The sequence below is a fragment of the Anarrhichthys ocellatus genome, unplaced genomic scaffold (assembly GCF_004355925.1).
Source record: "Anarrhichthys ocellatus isolate YVR2014 unplaced genomic scaffold, GSC_Weel_1.0 scaffold99, whole genome shotgun sequence".
NCBI lineage: Eukaryota > Metazoa > Chordata > Actinopteri > Perciformes > Anarhichadidae > Anarrhichthys > Anarrhichthys ocellatus.
Window position 1 is genome coordinate 662,042 of NW_022280129.1, and position 20,337 is coordinate 682,378.

The following is a 20,337-nucleotide window of genomic DNA, read 5'->3' on the forward strand; positions in this document are numbered from 1 at the left end:
ATATATATATATATATATATTGTTTCCTGCATGAGGCTCTTGAGCAGCTCGCAAAAAACATATATATATTATAACTATAGTCACAAAAGAAAGAAAACTTTCTTCGCCCAATCATTTGATCCATAGCCCGAATATCAGTCACAATTTTAAAGAATCCGCATTGCTCCTCTTGTATCTGAGGTTCGACAAGCGGTCGGAGCCTCCTTTCCAGCACCCTGGCATAAGCCTGGGAACGCCTCGGGATCCCCCAGAATGAGCTGGAACATGTTGCCGGTGAGAGGGAGGTCTGGGTCGGCCTGCTTGACCTGCTGCCACCGCGACCCGACCCCGGACAACCGGTGGAAAATGGATGGAAATGGAATTTTAAAGAAAATCAAAGGGGCCCAGATATTTTCAAGTTCTGTAGCAGGTATTTAGATACAGTAGTTAAGTAATGTGCTTAAATGAATGTGATTGCATAGATGCAGTCAGACTGTGGCTATGCTAACCTAGTTTTTCAAAAAACAGACTGTCACAGAAAAATAACTTAATTACCGTAAATTCTCAATGAATTCCCTCAGCTGTAGAGTGCACCAGGCCTTTATCTGAAGCAGGCTTTATTAGAGACAAGTAAGCCCCAAAACTAAATGAGAAAATATGTTATGTGTGTGATCTTTCACGAACCCCTGCGCTACATAATTACTGTATACAAACACAGGAGATCTGCCATTAAGTCCAACATTTGTTATTCTCTTGTATATAATGTGTTTAGGAATAGGAAGGCCACAACATTTCATGAGAATGACTGTGGATTTCTTTCTTTTTTTATTTGAATAACTAAAAACATTTTCATGCAGAAGCATCTGCAAACATGCAGACTGAGATATGAGTTGTCCTTCTAAACAGAACAGCATATCCAGTGTTTGTAAAAACATCTTCCTTACCCAGTCTAAAGAACACTTGGCAGACTCATCCCCTTATAAAGCCAAAGGTGTTTGCTTCAGAGCAGCAGTGGAGAAGTCATAAGAGCAGATCAATGTAAAGCAGCAGTTAGGAGATGTTGTAAAGACTGATGAGTCGGGAACCAGACTGCTCTGTTTCCATCTTATTCCCCAGCTCAGCTTCTACATTTTCCTCCAGTTCCTTTCTCTTTCCTGTGCCATCAGCAGCGTGAATCTGCAAGAAAGCCGTGTATTTGATTAACATGTATGTCTGTTGTATAGGGACATGACAGAGTTTATGTGGTAACTTGTGGCACAGTTCTAGGGGTTGACCACAGTGCTGCTCTAACCACAGTCTAGCCCTCGTGCAGTGTGTTGTCCTCAGTCGATCCGTACGAGCTCCTCTCTGGTTGCTGCCAGACTAAAACATATCTGTGTGTCAGTGGAAAGAGTCTGACAAGTGAGGTGTCTAGACTTTGTAGGATTTAATAATCTTAAGGTCTCCAGCTGAAGCGCCACACACTCTCGTAACAACATAACATAACAGAATAGCTTACATCAATACGATGCCCACACAAGCACCACTGACATAAACCCTCGCCTGCACACTGTTACTTTGTGGAAAACAAAGTTTTCTCTGACCCAAGAAATGAAATCCATTCCTCATTCCCAGACTTTAGTCTAGTATAATACACATGGCAAGGATAAGCAGACAAACAGAACGCAGCTAAACTCAATCTGAGTTTCAGAGCAAAAAGTCAAGAATTCATGTAAATGAAAGAACACTCCCACTGAGAACACTGACAGAGGTTGCCAGGTCTGTCAGTCATGGTTCTCTGAGTTTATAGTGATCAAAGCAGACATCATCTGACAACAACACATTTCATACTTGCTACATGTTTTCTCAGCATTAATTCTTTGTTCAGCTGCTGAAGACAGCTTGTATTTATTCTTTCTGAAGCTGTATTTTAATTTCTAAGAGATAGATGTGGCTCAGTCAGGTAACAGATACATCATTCCTTTCTATATGCTATTTATTCAGCACTATCTAAGGACGTTAAACTGTTTTCCCACATTCTGCAGCCTAACCAAATGTGTACATATCCTCAGCAGTCTAGAACTACAAACAAACAGGAGAGTTAGGGGCACACCACAGGACTGAGTAGTCCTTGGTGCAAATGAATCCAGCAACTATAACAATGTTAGGCTGATGAGGTTGTTCATTTGAGGAATAGAATATGGCTAAACATAACTTCATCTCAATTGGATCTGATTTAGTTGAGAGCGGCGATGGTCGGACCAGGTTTGTTAGCAGACTTTATCATGCTGTTTACATTGAAAATGTTCCGAGCCATCTTGCACATAGGAGGACAAATTACTGCCGGTAAACTGTGAAAGATGAAAAGCACCTGAATGTGGACTTTGTGGACAGACCGTCTCAAAGGAGGTGCAAGTTCAGCTGAGCTGTCAGTCCTATTATGGACCCGCCTCTATGGCTCAGGTCCTTCAAAGGAGGCAGAGCCTGAATTAGGACAGAGCCAACACCTGTTGAGTTACTCTCTGTCGAGGCCCATCACGAGGACAGGTGCAGAAGTCAGGGTTTTCTGGGTAAACCAGTGGTGGATTACAAAGGAAACAAAGAGAAAGACAGAGATGAAGAGAGCATGCTGCAACTCCCCTCAATGCACTTCAGTACTTTAGTACCGTGTGCTTAGGTTTCTGCTGGAAGTAGCTTCTTTAGATGTGTTTTACTGAAAAGGAGCCGATTCTTTAGAGTCACTTCATCTTGCCTATTGTTCGTCAGCCTCCACAGGCATGACACAACACATGCAGCCTCAGCTGACCAATCAGCATCTCCATAGCCACTGTCGTAGTAGATTTGAGGAAAAATCCAGCTTCACGGAATGACACACAGAGCAAGATTTGTTTCTCAGAGTTGATCCTTGAGACAACATCCTCAGCTTTAGGGTGGTGCATGTGTTGCCTGAGAGGAGGAGGCTCTGCCTTAGAAGCTAAACTCAGGGAAATAAAGTCTCGTCTCCACAGTAAACGCAATCAATGGTATGAAAGCGCTGCCTTGTGGAACTATGAAGGAACTTTATGTATAGAGCACCTTTCATGAAAGCAATAAATAACAAATACACACGTTTAAAAAACAAACATAAAATGAGTTTAGTTTATCTAAAAATTACAAAAAAAATCATGAAAGACTAAAAAGCGACATCTGCTAGTTGAAAGCAATATTAAAGAGATCTGTTTTGAGTTCCATATTTTTAGGATGTAGTGGCTAAAAGGAGCATCCCCAAAGGTTAATCTGGCAACAGTAAATGAAGCAGCATGTGGATCTTAGGGTCCTTAGAGCAGCATGAAACAGCAGGCGGTCTGTGATATAAAAGGATGTTAGGATGTTTAGTGCCTTACTAACAGACTAACACTAACACAAGGAGTGTAAAATCAATTCTAACAGATACAGGTAGTCAGTGTAGGTTGTGTAAAACAGGTGCTGCATGATCACTCATTTTAGATTTGTTAAACACTGGCAGCAGCATTCTGAATGCTGTGTAGCGTTACAGTGGTCAAAGAATGAACACGCTGCTCTGCATCGCTCTGGCTCAGTAGAGGTCTCCCCTTTGCTGTGTTGCACAAATGATTGAGGTCAGAATGTAAAATGACACCGAGGTTTCCTCCTTGTGGTGGTGTCTGCGAGGCCTGTTTCCTAGCAGTCATGGTGGCTCTGCAGATCATAGTCTGCTGGTTAGATCCATGTGATACAGAGTGTAACGTGTGGTATTATTTGATAGTTGTTTTTAATCCAACTTTGACCTCATTATGTTTTGCGGTTACCCGTCCGTCTGTTTCTATGTCTGTACGTACGTCTGGTCCATTCTCCTGAACACGGTATCTCAGAAACGCCTGCAGGGAATTTCTTTTTGGCACAAACTTCAACCTGGACTCAAGGATGAACTGAGTAGAACTTGGTGGTCAAAAGTCACTGTGACCTCACAAAATACATTTACGTCACCTAACCATTATAAAAAAAGCAAAGGATAAAAAGCACATAGGAAATGATGTGGAAGGAAGACCAACGGAATATGAATCAACAATGAGTCAACAAGGAAGCAAGCGATGGGGGCATCATCCATCCTTCCTGACCATTATCCAGTCTATCTCAACATGTTTAAAAGCCTCTTTTGAAGTCCTTTTCTTTCCCTACTTTGTTTTGCTGTGCGACTCTCCAGAGAAAACATTATGGAGGAAGATAAAAGGAGGTTGGGAAGAGAATTAACACAGATGGTGACTCCAGTTATTGTCTCTCTGCCTCTTTGTATTTCATTTCTCTCCACTCTCTCTGCTAGTCTTTTGTTTTGGATGGTAGTTGAAGTAGGTCAGCGGGAGTGACAGCCGTTGCTTTGGGCCTGCTTTTAGAGTGGATCGATGCTCAGGTTCTTACACAACTCACCCAAAATGCCTTCCTTTCAAACAGTCATGTGGACTTGCCACACTTGTATTTGTGCGTCTCACGTGTGTGTGTGTGTGTGTGTGTGTGTGTGTGTGAGAGAGAGAGTGTGGGAGTGTGTGTGTGTGTGTGTGAGAGAGAGTGTGGGAGTGAGTGTGGGAGAGAGGAAGACTGCTTCTCAGATGTTACCAGCCTAAGATGGCTTATGCCGCGCTGGTCTCACGTTGCATTCACCCTGAATATGAGCTGCCAACTGGGAAGTACTGCTGAGATCAGCCTCCTAGTAGCAATTCCAAGTGGGACATGTGGGAATTTTTTATAATTTCCCATCTGGCATTGTGTGCAAATGTGCCAACATTTCCAGAAAGCAGCTAAGATGCAGCCATATGGGTTTCTTTTTCTCCTCGAGGTCTGTCAGAAGATTGAGCACTGTTAGATTGCAAAATAGCTCCTCAGTTAGCGTTCTTTTGGTTATTTTCATGCTTATATACATTTGTACATCTATAATAAATCAGGGCTAAACAAAACAATGTTTTTTGACATTAAAGATACATTTAACTTTTATTTGAAGAGCATCTTAATGACTAAATTCCAATGTGAAGCAGGTCCTAGTTACACATTGAGTTAGTCATTGAATGCAGTTGAAACACTGGATATCATCAACATCATAGGAGTGTAACTGTACACATTCCACCATCCAGTATGCGCTCTTTTTCTCATTTATTGATAAACATGTGAACATTAACATTAACAGGTGGCTCTCTGGCCATACTTATTATTAGAAAGATTACAGTACTCCAATGCTGACATATGGCCAGTGAGGCTCTAGTCTGCATATTCTAGGATATAAAAGGAAATAAGAACATTGTCCATTGCCCTCTGTGCGTGTAATACACTTTATGTAAAATGAACATCAATGAACTGTGAGACCTAGTCGTGCGGTTGAAGCGTTTCACGTTCATGTCATCTCAGATCAGTTTATACTCAGTCAAACTCTCTGAACTGATCCACTTCCAGGGATCACTCCAGTATAACTGCAGCCTGTTTACGAGGACAAAGAGACGGACTGATGCAGATGTGAAGGAACGTCAATAAATGTTAGCAAAGCTCAAACCCACTCTCACACCGCTGCATCAGGTCAGGCAGCTATATCACTGGCAGGATGCTCTACCTGCCCCTTTAAAACAAAACTCCACAGGAAGTTAAGTTAGGCAACAAAGCACTTACCCACTTACCTAGGGTTAGGAATAGAGTGTGGTTGATGTTATCTTAACTACGTATATGTGACTACCACACGTGACTCAAGTGAAACGACGCTAGAGAACAACAACTGCCCAACTGCCAAAGCTTTAGCCCTTTAGAAGTTATCTCGCACACATTCGAAGATGTCGACCCAACTAGACTGCATCAGGCTCGGTCAAAACAGCCTAATGCGTACTGAAGTGAAGATCGGTCACTTATTCTAAGCCCTACATCCTGTACCAAGTTGTTTAAGATGAACACACATAGTTACACCTCTACAACCTATGCAAGTTGAAAGCTTGAATTTATTTTTTACTAATATTACCCTATTTGTCACAGCTCTGCCACCAATATACTGTTTTTCCATCTCTCACTCACCTAATCAGTTTATTCAGTGCACCTGCCAATCTACCCGCCCGTTTGGCTCGTTCTGTTCCCGGTTTCCCCGTCTGCCTGCGGAAACAGGTGAGCAGGTGGGCAGCAAAGGTCGGAGGGCATCTGGTGGATGGATGGAGAAGGGCAATGCAGGGAGCTGGGGAAGTGAAAATGTGCCTGAAGAGAAGAACAGAGAGGCAGAGTTTGAAAAGCTAGACTGAGGCAGACTTCTTCTTGTTGAAGTTGTGGACACAACAGGAGATAATTGCTACACAAGTCAAATGTACACCTCGGTTAGCTGACTATCTAAGCCCTTGCCTAGGTCCAGTGATCCCAACCCACCCAATCATCAGAGAAGGAGCCCAGAATACGAGCAATGCTGAGAGTAATTAGTGAGTTAGGGGTTTGCCATTCGGTTGCCTGGATGTCAAATCACCAGATCAGTACCAACTAGATACCATGGTGAGTAGAGGTCTGGGCAGAAAGGTTATTCAAGCCTGTATCTGCCCTTTTCTGCAGAATTTCCTACAATTTCCACCTGATGCTGGAGTGAGTCTCCCCACAACATTGATCTATAGATTTTTCAAATACGTCTGTCACAAGCCACGGGAGCACATCAACATGTTAAATACATAATATATATATATTTTATCTAAAGACATGCAAATACAGTTTCTAATATTAGCATGGCTTTAGAAGACATGAGCACAAGCCTTAGTGTGTCAGTGTTGCATCAATGCAGAGACAAACTGCTGTCCCTGTTTGATGCATTATGTGTTACCCATAGCAACAAATACAAGCTGCTTGTGATCTGCCTATGCTGTCAGAGGACTCTCGCTCTGCTGTGACCACGGCTTTGTGCTCTGATGGCGATTGGAGGCCGATGTGAAGGTGGGAGTTACAGCATGGCCTGGTGTCAGGCTGCACTGTAGTGCGTATACCAGTGCTGTCTGTGTTTGATCCAGAGCCGGAGGAAGGGCTGACGGCTCTCAGCCTCGTGTACTATTGCAGTCCACTGTGTGAGGAGAAACACAGATTGGAGGCAAGCCATTAATAGTAATCATTCACTCACACATACACCAACACACAGTAATGATGTCTGCAGCGCGAGTCAACAAACAGTGGGGCCAAACAGTTGTGAGCATTCTGAGAAAATATGCTCCTAATCTCACACACATTTAGAGGCACTGCTGATTTCACACTTTGAGTTTGCTTTAGCAAACTTTTTAGGCCGTTGCACAGGCATTACTCATAGTCCCTCCTGACCTGAGGACTTTCTCCATCCTTAGAGGGAAAGGTCAGATATTTTGAAGTGAGTTTGTATGAGGTATTGCCTACATGGCTGTCAGCTCCCCCCTGGTTTGTAGAAACAGACAGTATTACCAGCACGGGAGCAAAGCAATGTACTGCTAAGGACGGGTACAGCAGCCAAACCTCATTTAGACTCCTAACAGAATCAATATCAGTTTAAGTGTACGCTGTATTTAGAATTCTTTTCCTTCTCTACCTTGCCGTCAGACAGCCGTTCCCGACGAGGAACTAAAGTCCCCCCTCCTTCAATTAAAAGCATAAAAGAAATCCCTGCGTGTTTCCAGCTTTACAAAGGCATGATGGGAAATGTAACCTGCTATCTAAAGAAGGCAGAAAGGACTAAAGATAAATCAGCAGTTCACAACAAAGCTACTCGTAGAAAGCCTTACACAAAGGAGCAGGCATGGATCTGTGTCTATTGCTGCAGTTGTGCCCCGTTCCCTCCATCTCCAGTCTTTGTCCACCCTTTGTTAACCCTGAGGGTTTACCACGGCTCAGGCAACAGTGGAATCACACTCTGGCTTTTTCTTATTAATCCTTTGCTTTCACGCTCAGATTTGACTTTCATCATTTCCGAAAGTCACCCCTAAAGCTGGTCACCAACGCTGGCAGGCCAATGTTTTATGGGCGTTTTACATTTGTTTTGCGAGAGCTTGGGGGATGGGGGTGTGCTCATCCAAAAAAAACTGTCTGCCTTCCTCCTCTGCTGTTATTTTTCCCTCCCAGTAGGTGGGGCCTAAGAATGGGGAGGATCGTCGGCTTATCCAGGCATCAGGCTTTGTTCCAAAGCAGGATATCTCACCTACTGTCCACATTGCATCATATTGTGATGTGGATATTAATGGTTTGAATCAGAGTAAAACTGCTAGAGCCACTGAGGGAAGTGATTTAGCATTTCAATCTAAACGCTGTGTTTCATTCAACACTTTGAGATTGCAAAGTTGAATTAGCATTTTCTTTAAAGGCTGTTAGCAGTCTTTTTACTTCATCAATCTTCTTCATTTGTTTGTAATTCTCTGCTTTGGTCTTTGGTTCATTCTTTCTTTTTCCACAGCAGTGGTAATAGTTAGTATGTCACAGGGTTCAACAGGAATGCTTTATTTTTTTCACTTGCCCAAGTGGGTCAGATATCTACTTATTATATTTCAATTGTGCAAATTTCTGAATTTCTTAACTGTTATCAAATGACAAAAAAGACTAAAGTTAGTCATCATGTTTATTCTGTATTTAAGTAAATGAATCTGGAGCTCGACCATATCCTCTGAACTACCCAACTAAACTCCTCTTTCCAGGATCATTGAAATGCTCGCTGAAGCTCATAAACATCTTTACCTGCTGCCATTTTCTGCCCGATCGGTACTGAGCATGTGCAACTCTCAACAGAGATGAGAAGGAAACAAGATGGCTCACTCCTTAGCTATTTACATCATCGGCTTTCATTCTTTGCCCGAATGTTGGTGATTTACTAGCCTGAGATAGTGTTTCACTTGTCCCAGGTAAGCAGGCAAACCTGAGGTTTGAGGAGAGTCACTTCTGAAGTACAATTTACAATAATAAGTTAAGGACAATCCCTTCAAAATTCATTCACCTTATTTTGCTGTGGCTGAGTTTCTGTTTTTTTGTTTCTATTTCAGAGCACCAGATTGTTGTACAGGACAATCTGCTGTGCTCAGAGATATCCTCACTGAGACATTTACCTTAGTGAGACTGAATCTGCCTCTCAACTTCCCTTCTCCAACACTTGCTTGCACACAAGCTGTTTGTCTGTGTGCATTGCTTCCAAACACATTGTACAGAGTATCCATCTGCCAACACAGACAGAAAGATGACACTTCAGTCACACAGTGCAAATCCATGTCTGGTTGCACGTCTTGCCACACAGCATGCATTTGACAAATGGCAACATGCAAGAAGAGGCCAACTTCAATATCAACCCAAAGCAGTACAAAATGTCCACAGCTTGATGAACAAGGCAGCTAAATACGTATTAAAACTACTTTGGGAACCGTTTAACCAATCACAGCAAATACAGTGTACAAATTGCTTCTTGTAGCCACAAACGTCCTTCCAGAAGTACCTCCTATAGTCTCCCAAACCAGTCAGCCAAATCCAGCCGGGTGTGACACAATGTCAAACAGCTTTGGCCCATACATCGTTGCTCGATTTGAGCAGGTTTTGGGGTTGTTGGGCCAGTTTTAGCAGCACATGAAGTTGGGCCACAGTTGGCACCAAGAATCAAACCAGTGTACCTTGGTACCTCTGATTTACCATTCATTACTCGTCTGTCATGAGTTTGGCAACTAGATTTAGCTTTTTTGACTACCTTGGCATGGGCTCTTTCAGATGCCGTTTCGGCAAATAATGTGACAACATTACTTGTCACAACTCTTTATTTCAATGTGTTTATCAAAACACTGACTATTTCAAGGACTTGGCCAACTCCAAAACTATTTGTAAGGCCATTTGGAGTGTGTCTGTGGTTGCTTTATGCCACAGACTGGCAGAACATGAATATGCAATCAGAACTCCAAAATCGCAATTATCCCCAGGGACAGCACTTCAGAGATGCAGGCCACTCACTGAAAGTTCATGCTTTTGAAGTAACAGGTCTGGGTGAAGGGTTGGCAGTTGACAAATTCAAACATCTCCTCTGGTGAGAGAGCTTTTGGTTGGAAACCCTCAGGGCCACTTCTCCCCCAGTCTGGATCAGGGAGTCGACTTTTCCTCTTCCCTGTGATTGAATTGTCTGGTTTAAAGCCTGGAAAAGTGACTTCTTTTGGAAGCTGCTTATTAGAATTTTCTGAATTATCTGAATATGCAAAAATGCACCTTATTAGATTGTTCGATTTTCGTATTTTACTGTGTTTAATGACCAGTTCAATATGAATCTCTGTGTCTTTGTTCTATCCATATGTCATTCCATTCTGCTTTTACTGAACTTCTACAATGACATAGACTTTATTGCTGATATGTTTCTGGGTTCCGATCATGGGAGAGACATTGGCTTTAACTGGTTTTAACCTGTCAAAGTTTTTATTGTGTTTTGTTTTATCTTCACATTATGTCAAATTTTGGACTTGACAGATGCACTTTTTTTTAAAGAATAGTACAACACTTAGCTTAGCTTAGCTTAGCAGGAAAACTGAAATCTGGGAAAAGTTCTAAACTGTACAAAAGCAGCTGCACATAACACTTAGCATGTAATTTGTTACACAAACGGTATATTGGCAAACAAAAGCAGGGAGCAGTGCCTTGCTGGCGTTCACCTACATAATTCTACCTCAAACCACAAATAGCCATTTTTGTATTTTCTTTTTATTTCCAGATAACTTTAGAGAGAGCAAGCTAACTGTTCCCCCTGCTTCCAGTCTGTATGCTAAGCTAAGCTAATCCTTTCCTGGCTCTTGCACATTTAACCTACAGTTGTGAGATTGCTATCCATCCTCTCATTAACACTTTCAAAAAAAAAAAAGCTATAAACGTCAACATTTTGAATTCTCAATGCTGCTGGTGAAATATTGTTTTGTTTATAGTTTGGAATGATTGTAATGTTGTGTATACTATTTCAAAAGTGTCCCAGTGATATTCTTCACTATATTTACTCATTTATTTTCTACTCACGCATAAATACATATTGAATGAGTTCTTCATATGTTGGGATTATTGGTCATGTGTTTTGAATATTCTCCTCTGAATTATTATTTTTCTGTAAAGCCTTTGCTTTGCTACAGCAGTGACCCAGTTTCCTCAAGGGGATCATTAAAATGTAATCTTATCTTGTATTTTAATTAGATGTCTGCGTTGCATGCATGCAAAATATTGTATATTTTATAGAGTGAGTGAAAGTAGTTCTTACTGCTGTTTGATGGACACACAGGATGTGAGTTCTGCCTGCCACTAACTCCGCTTCTGTTCACTCTTCCTCTCCAACCCTGTCTCTGCCATGCTCGCTCTCCCCACCGGTACCAGTTGGAGGCTTTCTACTCGATCTTCACCACGGAGCAGCAGGACCATGTTAAGTCAGTGGAGTATCTGCGCAGCAACTTCAGGCCTATCCAGAGCTTGGACAACCGCCACCTCTTCAAGTCAGCAGTCAAAGACGCCTGGCTGCCCGACTTAACTGACAGCGGCAGCGGGCCGTATAGCACGGAGGCGTCTAAAGGTAGTGGTGCTGAGACTTATCACCATACATCTTCTAATTAAGAGAGAATGTGGTGTCTTTACAGAGCCTCTGGACAGTGGACACATCTGCACCAACACTAATCTAAATTATTAACAATTACTAGTTATTTAACCATATTTTTACTTTTCAAACTATACACTGATGGAGGAGACACTCAACCGTGTCAATGTTTAAATGTTTAAAATCTGAAATATTGCTGCCTCTAGCTATTTAAAATGATTATTTAGTTCTTATGAATGAATCATTAAATAGTTTTATGATAACAATAACAACATGATCATGTTGGGAATCTTTTAAGTGCTGAATTGAAGGAAATTTTAGACAAATTATATGTTCTTAATTTGAAATGTAGATTTATTTGATATTTTGAGTTCTAGAGGAAGAAACATACACAGCAAGGTTACATCTTTATAAAAATAATATCTTGAACTAATGCATATTACGTAGACTATATTACTGCTTTTAAGACTGCAAGTTATTCACTTTATTTGAGTGTTGAAATATGTTGAACTTCCTCCACCACTCACTGATCTACAGCACCTCTAAACTTCCCCTGGTTTCTTTCTAAGCTGCTCCAGTATTCTCACATTATTCCTGGATAGTGACATCTCCTAATGTTAATAAATGAGGGATATTCAGTGTTGTTCATGTGACCAGAGGAAACTAGATTGTTCTCTCCTCGTGTGTGTGTGTGTGTGTGTGTGTGTGTGTGTGTGTGGTCTGGCCGAGCTCTCTGTCATTTCACCAGCGAGCTGGGCAACTCCCCTAGCATAAGGCAGTGGGAGGCACACCAGCCGTCCTCCCACTCCTGCCTCATTACCACTCAAACAACACCACGCATTGTGCAGTGTGTGCATGTGTGTGCAGTGTGTGCAGTGTGTGTATGTGTGTTTTTCTCTGTATTTGTAAGTGCTCGCGTGTGGCCTAGCATCTGTGCTGTGTCAACTGTCCTAGCAGGATATGTCCCCTCCCTCCCTTCATACAAACTTCCATATGGTCGACTAGGAAGGTGGAGCATCACCTAGATGTGAACACACACACCGGCACATATACACATGCACCGTACTGTATATGTGTGTGTGTGTGTGTGTGTGCGTGTGCTCTCGTGGCACAGTGTGCTTGCGTACTCATTCAGAATGTCCTTGAGCGCTGCAGTGGGACATGTTTACTGTTAGCAGATCTATAAGGCTGGCAGAGGAGATGCAAAGAGGCAGATGAGGAGGAGGAGGAGGAGGAGGAAGGCTGACTCTGAGAAAAGAAAAGAGGAGAATCAGAGCTGCAGAAACATAGCCACAGCTGAGTGGGCTTAGGAGGGAAATCTGTGCATGTATGCGAGTGATTGTTTCTAATCAGCAATGATGGTTCATTTACTGTTGTGTCCCTAAAGACCTTTAGTGAGGTGGGAAGATGCATTTACAGAGGAGTGGTGTGTGGCTGTTGTTAAAACTACAACCCAACATTTTGGGAAAATGAAAAACACTCGTCTTGTTTTCTGAAGCAAATGAGAGGACCACTATCAGTTTAACCTGAGTGTCCAGTAGAGAGCACCTGTCATGGGGGTAACATGCTGACTGGAATCTGACAGATCTGATTGTTTTTAGTACCAACCTGTCTTTTTCACATCATGTTAGCTGGTAAACATGTGCAGCGATGCGTAGAAAAATGGAACAGTGGTTGTTTCCTAACCAAGAGGCAAAGTGTTGAGTCACCTCCGGGCCACCTTGGCAGTGTGCAAAGTATATTTCATAACTGTTGGTTTCAATGACAACTTTATCAATCTTTGCTGTTTTAAAAAATGTAATCTGTCAGCCCCTACCTGCGTAAAGAGGGGGGGGGGGGCTATGGGCCCTTCCCCCCTTCTCTTGGTGCCCTGGCTCGGACCACACCAATCTTCAGACTTCTACCTTTTGAAGGCCCAGATTGAATTGATATTGATCTTTTCATCTGACTCTCCGTCAGACAGCAAACAAACTTGTTTCCACAGTTTTAGTCACTTTTTTCACTTTAAATAGATTATGATAGCTCAGTCAAAGTCAAAAGGTGAACAGATGATGGGGTTCAAACTCCTCGGCTGACAAAAAAAAGCGAAGACATTTCGTCCAAGGTGTTGGCCTTTTTGACTTTTGCTCACATGGCGTCTTTGCTTCCTTTTCAAAAACACTTTAAAATAAACCTTTTTGCAAAGAGATGAATAGTTTAAAAGCATAAAGTGACCTCTTCCCCTTCTCAAGTCTCTAAATGACTGACTGCCTGGCTATATCAGACTAGCCTCGCAGTACACGAGTAGGGAGACATGAAAGCACAGCTGCAATGCACTGTAAGAGGGCAATTATAATTACATATAAACATACAATTATAATTACATGCACAAATATGTAATGGCATGAATATTGGAGGTTGTCTGACAAGGACTGTTGTGAAATTTGAGTTGCAATTGTGGACTTATGCCACAAGTAGGTCGATTTGCATTTTCAAGTATCTTAAGTGCCGACATTAAATAACAAGTTAGGAAATTCAAAAGATAAGATAATTCAATGATACACCATCATACAGCACTTCTAATGGAGTCAAAAATAAGCAGAGACGGAGCGCAAGTTATGTTTATTGATGTTCGAGTACATGCCAAATAATGAAAGTTTCACTTAGTATCCTTGCCCTTACAATTATACTGTTTCTGAGAAGTGATACAAAGCATTACGTGTTCTTCCAAGCATGGTCCTAAAGTCTCATGAAGGCCTTCTAAAGCCTCTGCCCTTATACAATAATGCACTTTGAATATGGTTATCGAAACTGATAGATAATGCTCTAAAGATTAGATTCCAAGCACACATGTCGTAGAGTTGTTGTGCAGACTGTCGCGGTCAGGCAAAAAAAGAAATGTATCTCCATATGTTGGCATCTTTTGAGATGAGTCAATGCGTTTGGTGACCCTTTATGTCCGTCTGTGGGTTTTACAAATATTTAATCAATGAAAAGTATCAAAAAGAGCTTCTGACAGAAACTTGTAACTCCATTTGATCAACCTTTCTGCAGAACCTCATATCTCCACCCGACTGGATGCGGCGCGCACCAAGCGATGGTCTGCCGAGTCAATTCTTGGCCAGATCGTTCTGTCACGGGGTGTGGTGGTGGACCCAAACATGACCAGGGATTGCAGAGTGAAAACAAAAGGTTATATTGTGAGGAGAACACAAAGGGAAACTTGACAGGGAACAACAGAGACATTTAAGGACGTGAGGTTGAGAACTGGGCAGGACAAGGCAGGGCAGACAGACTGAGGAACCGGGAGGGTGATCCAAACGAGGAGGTTGAAACAACACTTTAATCCAGGCAGAAGACACCACAGGCAAACAGTCTGGGATCTGCACACGTGTAGAAATCCACTCGGTGGAACACCAAGCCGTCAGGGGAGAAGGCAGACAGAAACCACAGGAAGCAGAGGCAGAATCTCGTGGTCATGGACAGAAGGCTGAGTCATTTACCGGGGCAGCGGCAAGACGGAGAAGTCCAAACAGGCAGGGTCGGCAACGGGAAAGTCTGGCATAATGCTGAGAACGATCTGGCAGTGAGTGTGTGAGAGACTGGGCTCTAAATAGTCGGTGCAGCAGAGTGAGCTGGTGAGAGTGATGAGCTGATGAGGTGAGTGAGAGAGTGACAGGGAGAAGGGGCAGAGCTGTGGCAAAGATGGACACACATTCACACATACACACTCTTACACTTGTGGTGCTGAGCATCCTCGGGCTCCCCATTTGCTGAATTTTTATTTCATCTTTTACTTAACTTTACAAATTTTAAATTGCCTTCACTAGAAAAAGTAGTGACACAACCTTGCAATCTGAATGTGCTTATTGTTCTGCACACTTGTTTGTGTCTATTTTGTTTTAGGTCAAGGTTAAGATGTCCAAGAGCTGAATTAGGTCCCTGCATAATATGTAGAAGTGCACTAACAACAATTTTACAAAAAGATACTGTACTGTAAGTACTGTATCAAGTAGCAAGTGAGCAATGCAAGTGGCAGTCTGAGTGCTACTCCATTTAGAGTCCTCCATGCCATCAAGTGGTTGCCTGCTATAAAACAATAACAGTGCCATAGATGCAAAGCACAGCGATGAGTTGTACTGCAGAAAGTTGGACGGAGAATAGATATAAACCTCCTGGTAACGAGCGAGGACCATTTGGGGTTCCAGGGAGGAAGTTTAGCAAAGAGCGTGTCGTACAATGCACTTTTCAGAAACGAATATAATGAATGTTACACACATGTTATATACCCACTTAACGAAGAGATTCTGGGCAAAAATATCATGGAAGCCATTTTACACACTGCAAACACAGTTATACACAAACTAATATGATCAACTAGAAGATGTACCACAATATCACGTATTTTTCGCCATGACTCGGCGAGCTACGCACTCCGGACAAAGCTACGAACACAAAGCTAAACGCTAACACGGACAACCAATACATCGGAAAGCAAGAGAATTCGACACAGAATCCAGAGATATCTTCAGAATTTCTCTCCGTGAAACCATTACAAAGATACAGCCAACAAGCAACACAACAACAAGCCGCTCCACCGCTAATAATCATAAATACCTTGAGCTGATTTTCTTGAAGAGAACGGATAAATCCCCGCTTATTTCGATTCAAATACGTGTCTGACGTATATCCTGTGTGTTTCTGAACTGTTTCCTGAAGAAAGGGGGGTCAACCAAGCGTAGGGGACCGGGGGGGAAGGGATTTCACTTTCGGCATATCGTTTTTTACGCTCGGTGAGGCGCAGTTTTGATTTTGACTGGCTAACGATTATGTCAATCAAGCCTACGTTAACCCCATTCATTTCAAATCGACCAATCATAGGCTGGGATAGCCTCACATAGACACAGGCAAACAGCAGTCAGACGAGGATGGATCCATGTTTCACAGCTCAGAGAGGATCCAGGCTGTCAAAATGAAGCCAAACTGCTGTATTTGGATCGATTGAACACTATTAGTGATAAAACAAGTGAAATATATAGTTATATAGCATATAAAATTACAATGGAACAGATGGTTCCAAAATGACAATTTAGCTTGACCCCGCCTGACCTCTCTATACTAAAACCTCTCTAGTTTTTTATGCTTCACTTTATCAAAGTCAACATTTGCATAGTGACTGTTGACATGTGCTATGATTTGGGAGTGCTTTAGGGTAACCACTGCCTCATTTCAAGAAATAATATCAATAAAAGTGCTTTTTTTTCAGGCGAACCTGAAACTTTTCAATTTGAGCTGTGTGCCATCTTCATTTACTCTTAACCAGTAACATCAGAATCAGAATCAGAATCAGAACCGTTTATTGCCAAGGAAGTTTGCACCTACAAGGAATTTGTCGTGTATACACTGATTTTACACATCTGAACAAATCTCACATGTGTTACCTTTGTTATAACACCAAAATTATTCAAATAGACCTTGTAGTTAGGGTATGCAATTTTCAAGCAGAGGCTTAAAATTAGGTCTAGTGTTAAACGGGTTCATAGAGCAGCATTTACATTATTCACATCAGAAGACATTTGCTTTCTACAACCTAGCTCTTATTTTCAGAGTTTTTTCTAATATTCTTGACATTTCATTCACTAAGTGTTGATACCTGGGGACACAACACTGGTACACAGTTTGAAGCAACTATCTTCCTTCCCCTCTTCACTTCCTTCCTAACGTCTTCATTGGATGACTGCCTTGCATAGTGCTTATAGCAGCAGTTATAGTTGTTGTGTTTGTGTAACCGCAGCCAGGCCTGTATAGTACTATGACTGATTTCCACCCAATCCCTCCAACTGCAAAGGCCCGCAGACCGACCCACAATTAAGACCCGGTCATCCATCAACTGTGGTCAACATGCTGCAGGGCCAAAGATGTCCTTTCCTCCTCCAAATAGCCTCTCAGAGCCGTATGAGAGAGAGAGAGAAATAAATACCAAAATAAATAAAATACCAGTTTACCATAAATAATAACATGATTGAACATAGTATGAGTTATACCTACCTTGGTATAACCATAACCGCATCAGGGAGTTTCAACATGGCAGTGGATGCACTAAAAGAAAAAGCTCGAAGAGCTCTAAATGCAATTAAGAGAAAATGTTATAATTTTCAAATCCCAATTAAAATCTGGCTCAAAATATTTAGCAGTGTCATCCAGCCCATTGCACTATATAGTAGTGAAGTATGGGGTCCACTCAGTCATCAGTTATACCCGCTGGGACAAACATCCCACAGAATCTCTACACGCAGAATTTTGCAGATACATTTTACACGTACACAAAAACACACCAACAGATGCATGTAGAGCAGAACTAGATACCCACTGATCATTAACATTCAAAAGAGAGCACTCACATTCTTCAATCACCTTAAATCCAGCCCCCCAGACACCCTCCACTCCAAAGCCCTCCAAACCCAAGAGCTGAGCCCAGAGAAGAGTCCCCTATGTCAGCTGGTGCTGAGACTAACTGCCTCCTCTCAGACACACGGGGACCAGTCTCTCAACAACACTGCTCTCCAAACACCAATCAGAGTAAAACACATTATTTTTTTTATTTTTTAATATTTTTTTTATTGAAAGACAAGAGACAATATTAGACAATACATAGACATAACAACAAGAGGATGACAAGAACAGTGGGATAAAAGCTAGCAAACATCCTATAGTCAGTGTGTGTGTATATGTGTGTGTGTGCGTGTGTGTGTGTGGGAATGTCCTTGAGCCTTTTGAGATGGAAGGAAAAAAATAATAATAATAATAATTAAAAAATAAAGTATGTGTGCATATGGATGTTCATGTATGCATGTACGTGGGTTTCAATTGGTTGTCAGGCAAGAAAAACAACAAAACAAAGATCAATAATAGCAATAAATATATAAAAAAAATAGATATATACTATACAAATTTTAATATTAATGGGATGGGTGATGTCACGTTTGCAGAAACATAGTGAGGGATGACCAGATGGAGTGGTGTTCTGTTGTATTGTATATGATGGACGAGGTTAGATTTCCATTGAAATATACTCTATCTTTAAGTTTCTCCAGTGTGTGATGTGTGTTATTCCTTGATTTCCAGTTCATGAGGATAGTTTTCTTGGTGATAGTTAGGGCCGCGAGGAGTAATCGGCGGTTTGTTTTGCTCAGATTTATTGTTGAGATGTCTCCTAGTAGGCACAGTGAAGGGGATAATGGGACGAGGCAGCCCAGGAAGACAGACAGTGACTCACTTATTTCTTTCCAAAAGTGATTAACTGGTGTGCAGTGCCAGGTGGCGTGAATATAGCTATCCGGATAATATTATTGCAAACTTGATTCCAGAAATCAGCATCAGGAGTGATGGACAGGTCTGATTCCCATTTTCTTGATGGTATGGATGATGTTTTGTCAGACTGTGATATTACTCTACATATTTTTGAGATTAACTTTTTTGAGGAGGGGATATTAATTAATTCTGAGGTTGAGGGGGGTAGTTCTAGGTTAGTGGCCTTAGTGTTAAGTTTGGATTGAATGGATGATTTGAGTTGCAGATATTCCAAAAATTGATTGCTCCTGATGCCGTACTTCTGAACCAAGTGAGGGAATGAAACCATGGTGTTATTATTGAAGATATGTTTCAGATGAGTGATGCCTTTAGCGGACCATGTGTGGAGATTAAGAGGTGTCTTGTGACTTAGAAAATCAGGATTGTTCCATATGGGAGTAAAATGTGAAGGTGCAAAAGTGATGTTAGTGATTTTGTGGAATTTCCACCAGGCTGTCAGAGTTTCTGCTATTGTTAGTATATTGAAACAAGGATGGCGTTTGATAGATTGGCTTAAAAATGGTAGGTCAGAAATCTGAATGTCCTTACAAACTGTCTGTTCTATATCTAACCATGTGTCGTCTGATTGGTTGGGGTGGATCCATTTAAGAATGTATTGAAGTTGATTTGCTAGAGAGTAGTGAAAAAAATGTGGAGCTTCAAGTCCTTGTGTTTTTGTTTTTTGTAGAGTGGCCAGTTTAATTCTTGGTGTTTTATTTTTCCAGTAGAATTGAGTAATGATTGAGTCAAGTGATTTGAACCAGGAGTGAGTGGGTTGAGATGGTATCATTGTGAATAGCTAATTTATTTTAGGAAGTATTGTCATTTTAACTGTAGCTATTCTGCCCATGAGTGATAATGGTAGGTTCATCCAGCGGAGGAGGTCGTCATTTATTGTTTTAAGTAATGGAGTGAAGTTGAGTGTGAACAACTCTGACAGCCTGGGGGAAATATGTATTCCCAAATACGTGATGGCACCTGTGCAAAAAGGGATAGGTGGTGTATGGGCTGCCCCATCCCAACTGTTATTATCTAATGGAAGGATGGATGATTTACTCCAGTTAATGGAGTAGTCGGAGATATTGGAGAATGATTCTATGACTTTAATAGTTTCCTGTAGTGATGAGTAGGGGTTTTGTAGGAAGAGCAATATATCATCTGCATAGAGACTAATCTTGTGATGGGTGTTGAGTGTTTGAATTCCTTTTATGTAGATATTCTGACGAATGGCACATTATAACACATTATAACGCCATGTAAAGAAACCGGTCTGGAACACTGGAGAGAAGAAACTAAAAGACAAAGTAGATTAGAATGTTATCTGGCCCTAGAAAGAGATTATGAATAGTCCGAATATCTCTCTACTGTCAGAGATAGAAAGCAGAGACAGATCCTCACCAAGTACAGGCTCAGTGACCACAAACTGGACATCTAAAGGAAGACGCTAAACATCCTGCAACCAAGAGAGAACACAATATGTGGTCACTGTGGGACAGGTGAGGCTGAGACAGAGATGCACT

At 41.7% G+C, this 20,337-nt stretch overlaps 1 protein-coding gene across 2 annotated transcripts in view; it reads left to right on the plus strand.

Moving 5' to 3' along the window:
• The window catches only part of LOC116399049 (receptor-type tyrosine-protein phosphatase gamma-like), a 540,858-nt gene that overhangs the window by 432,258 nt on the left and 88,263 nt on the right, over positions 1-20,337 (plus strand). For both annotated transcript variants that reach the window (XM_031875879.1, XM_031875880.1), the window contains exon 8: positions 11,275-11,467. In XM_031875879.1, coding sequence (XP_031731739.1) covers positions 11,275-11,467 — 193 coding nt within the window. The remainder of the gene's footprint in view (positions 1-11,274; positions 11,468-20,337) is intronic.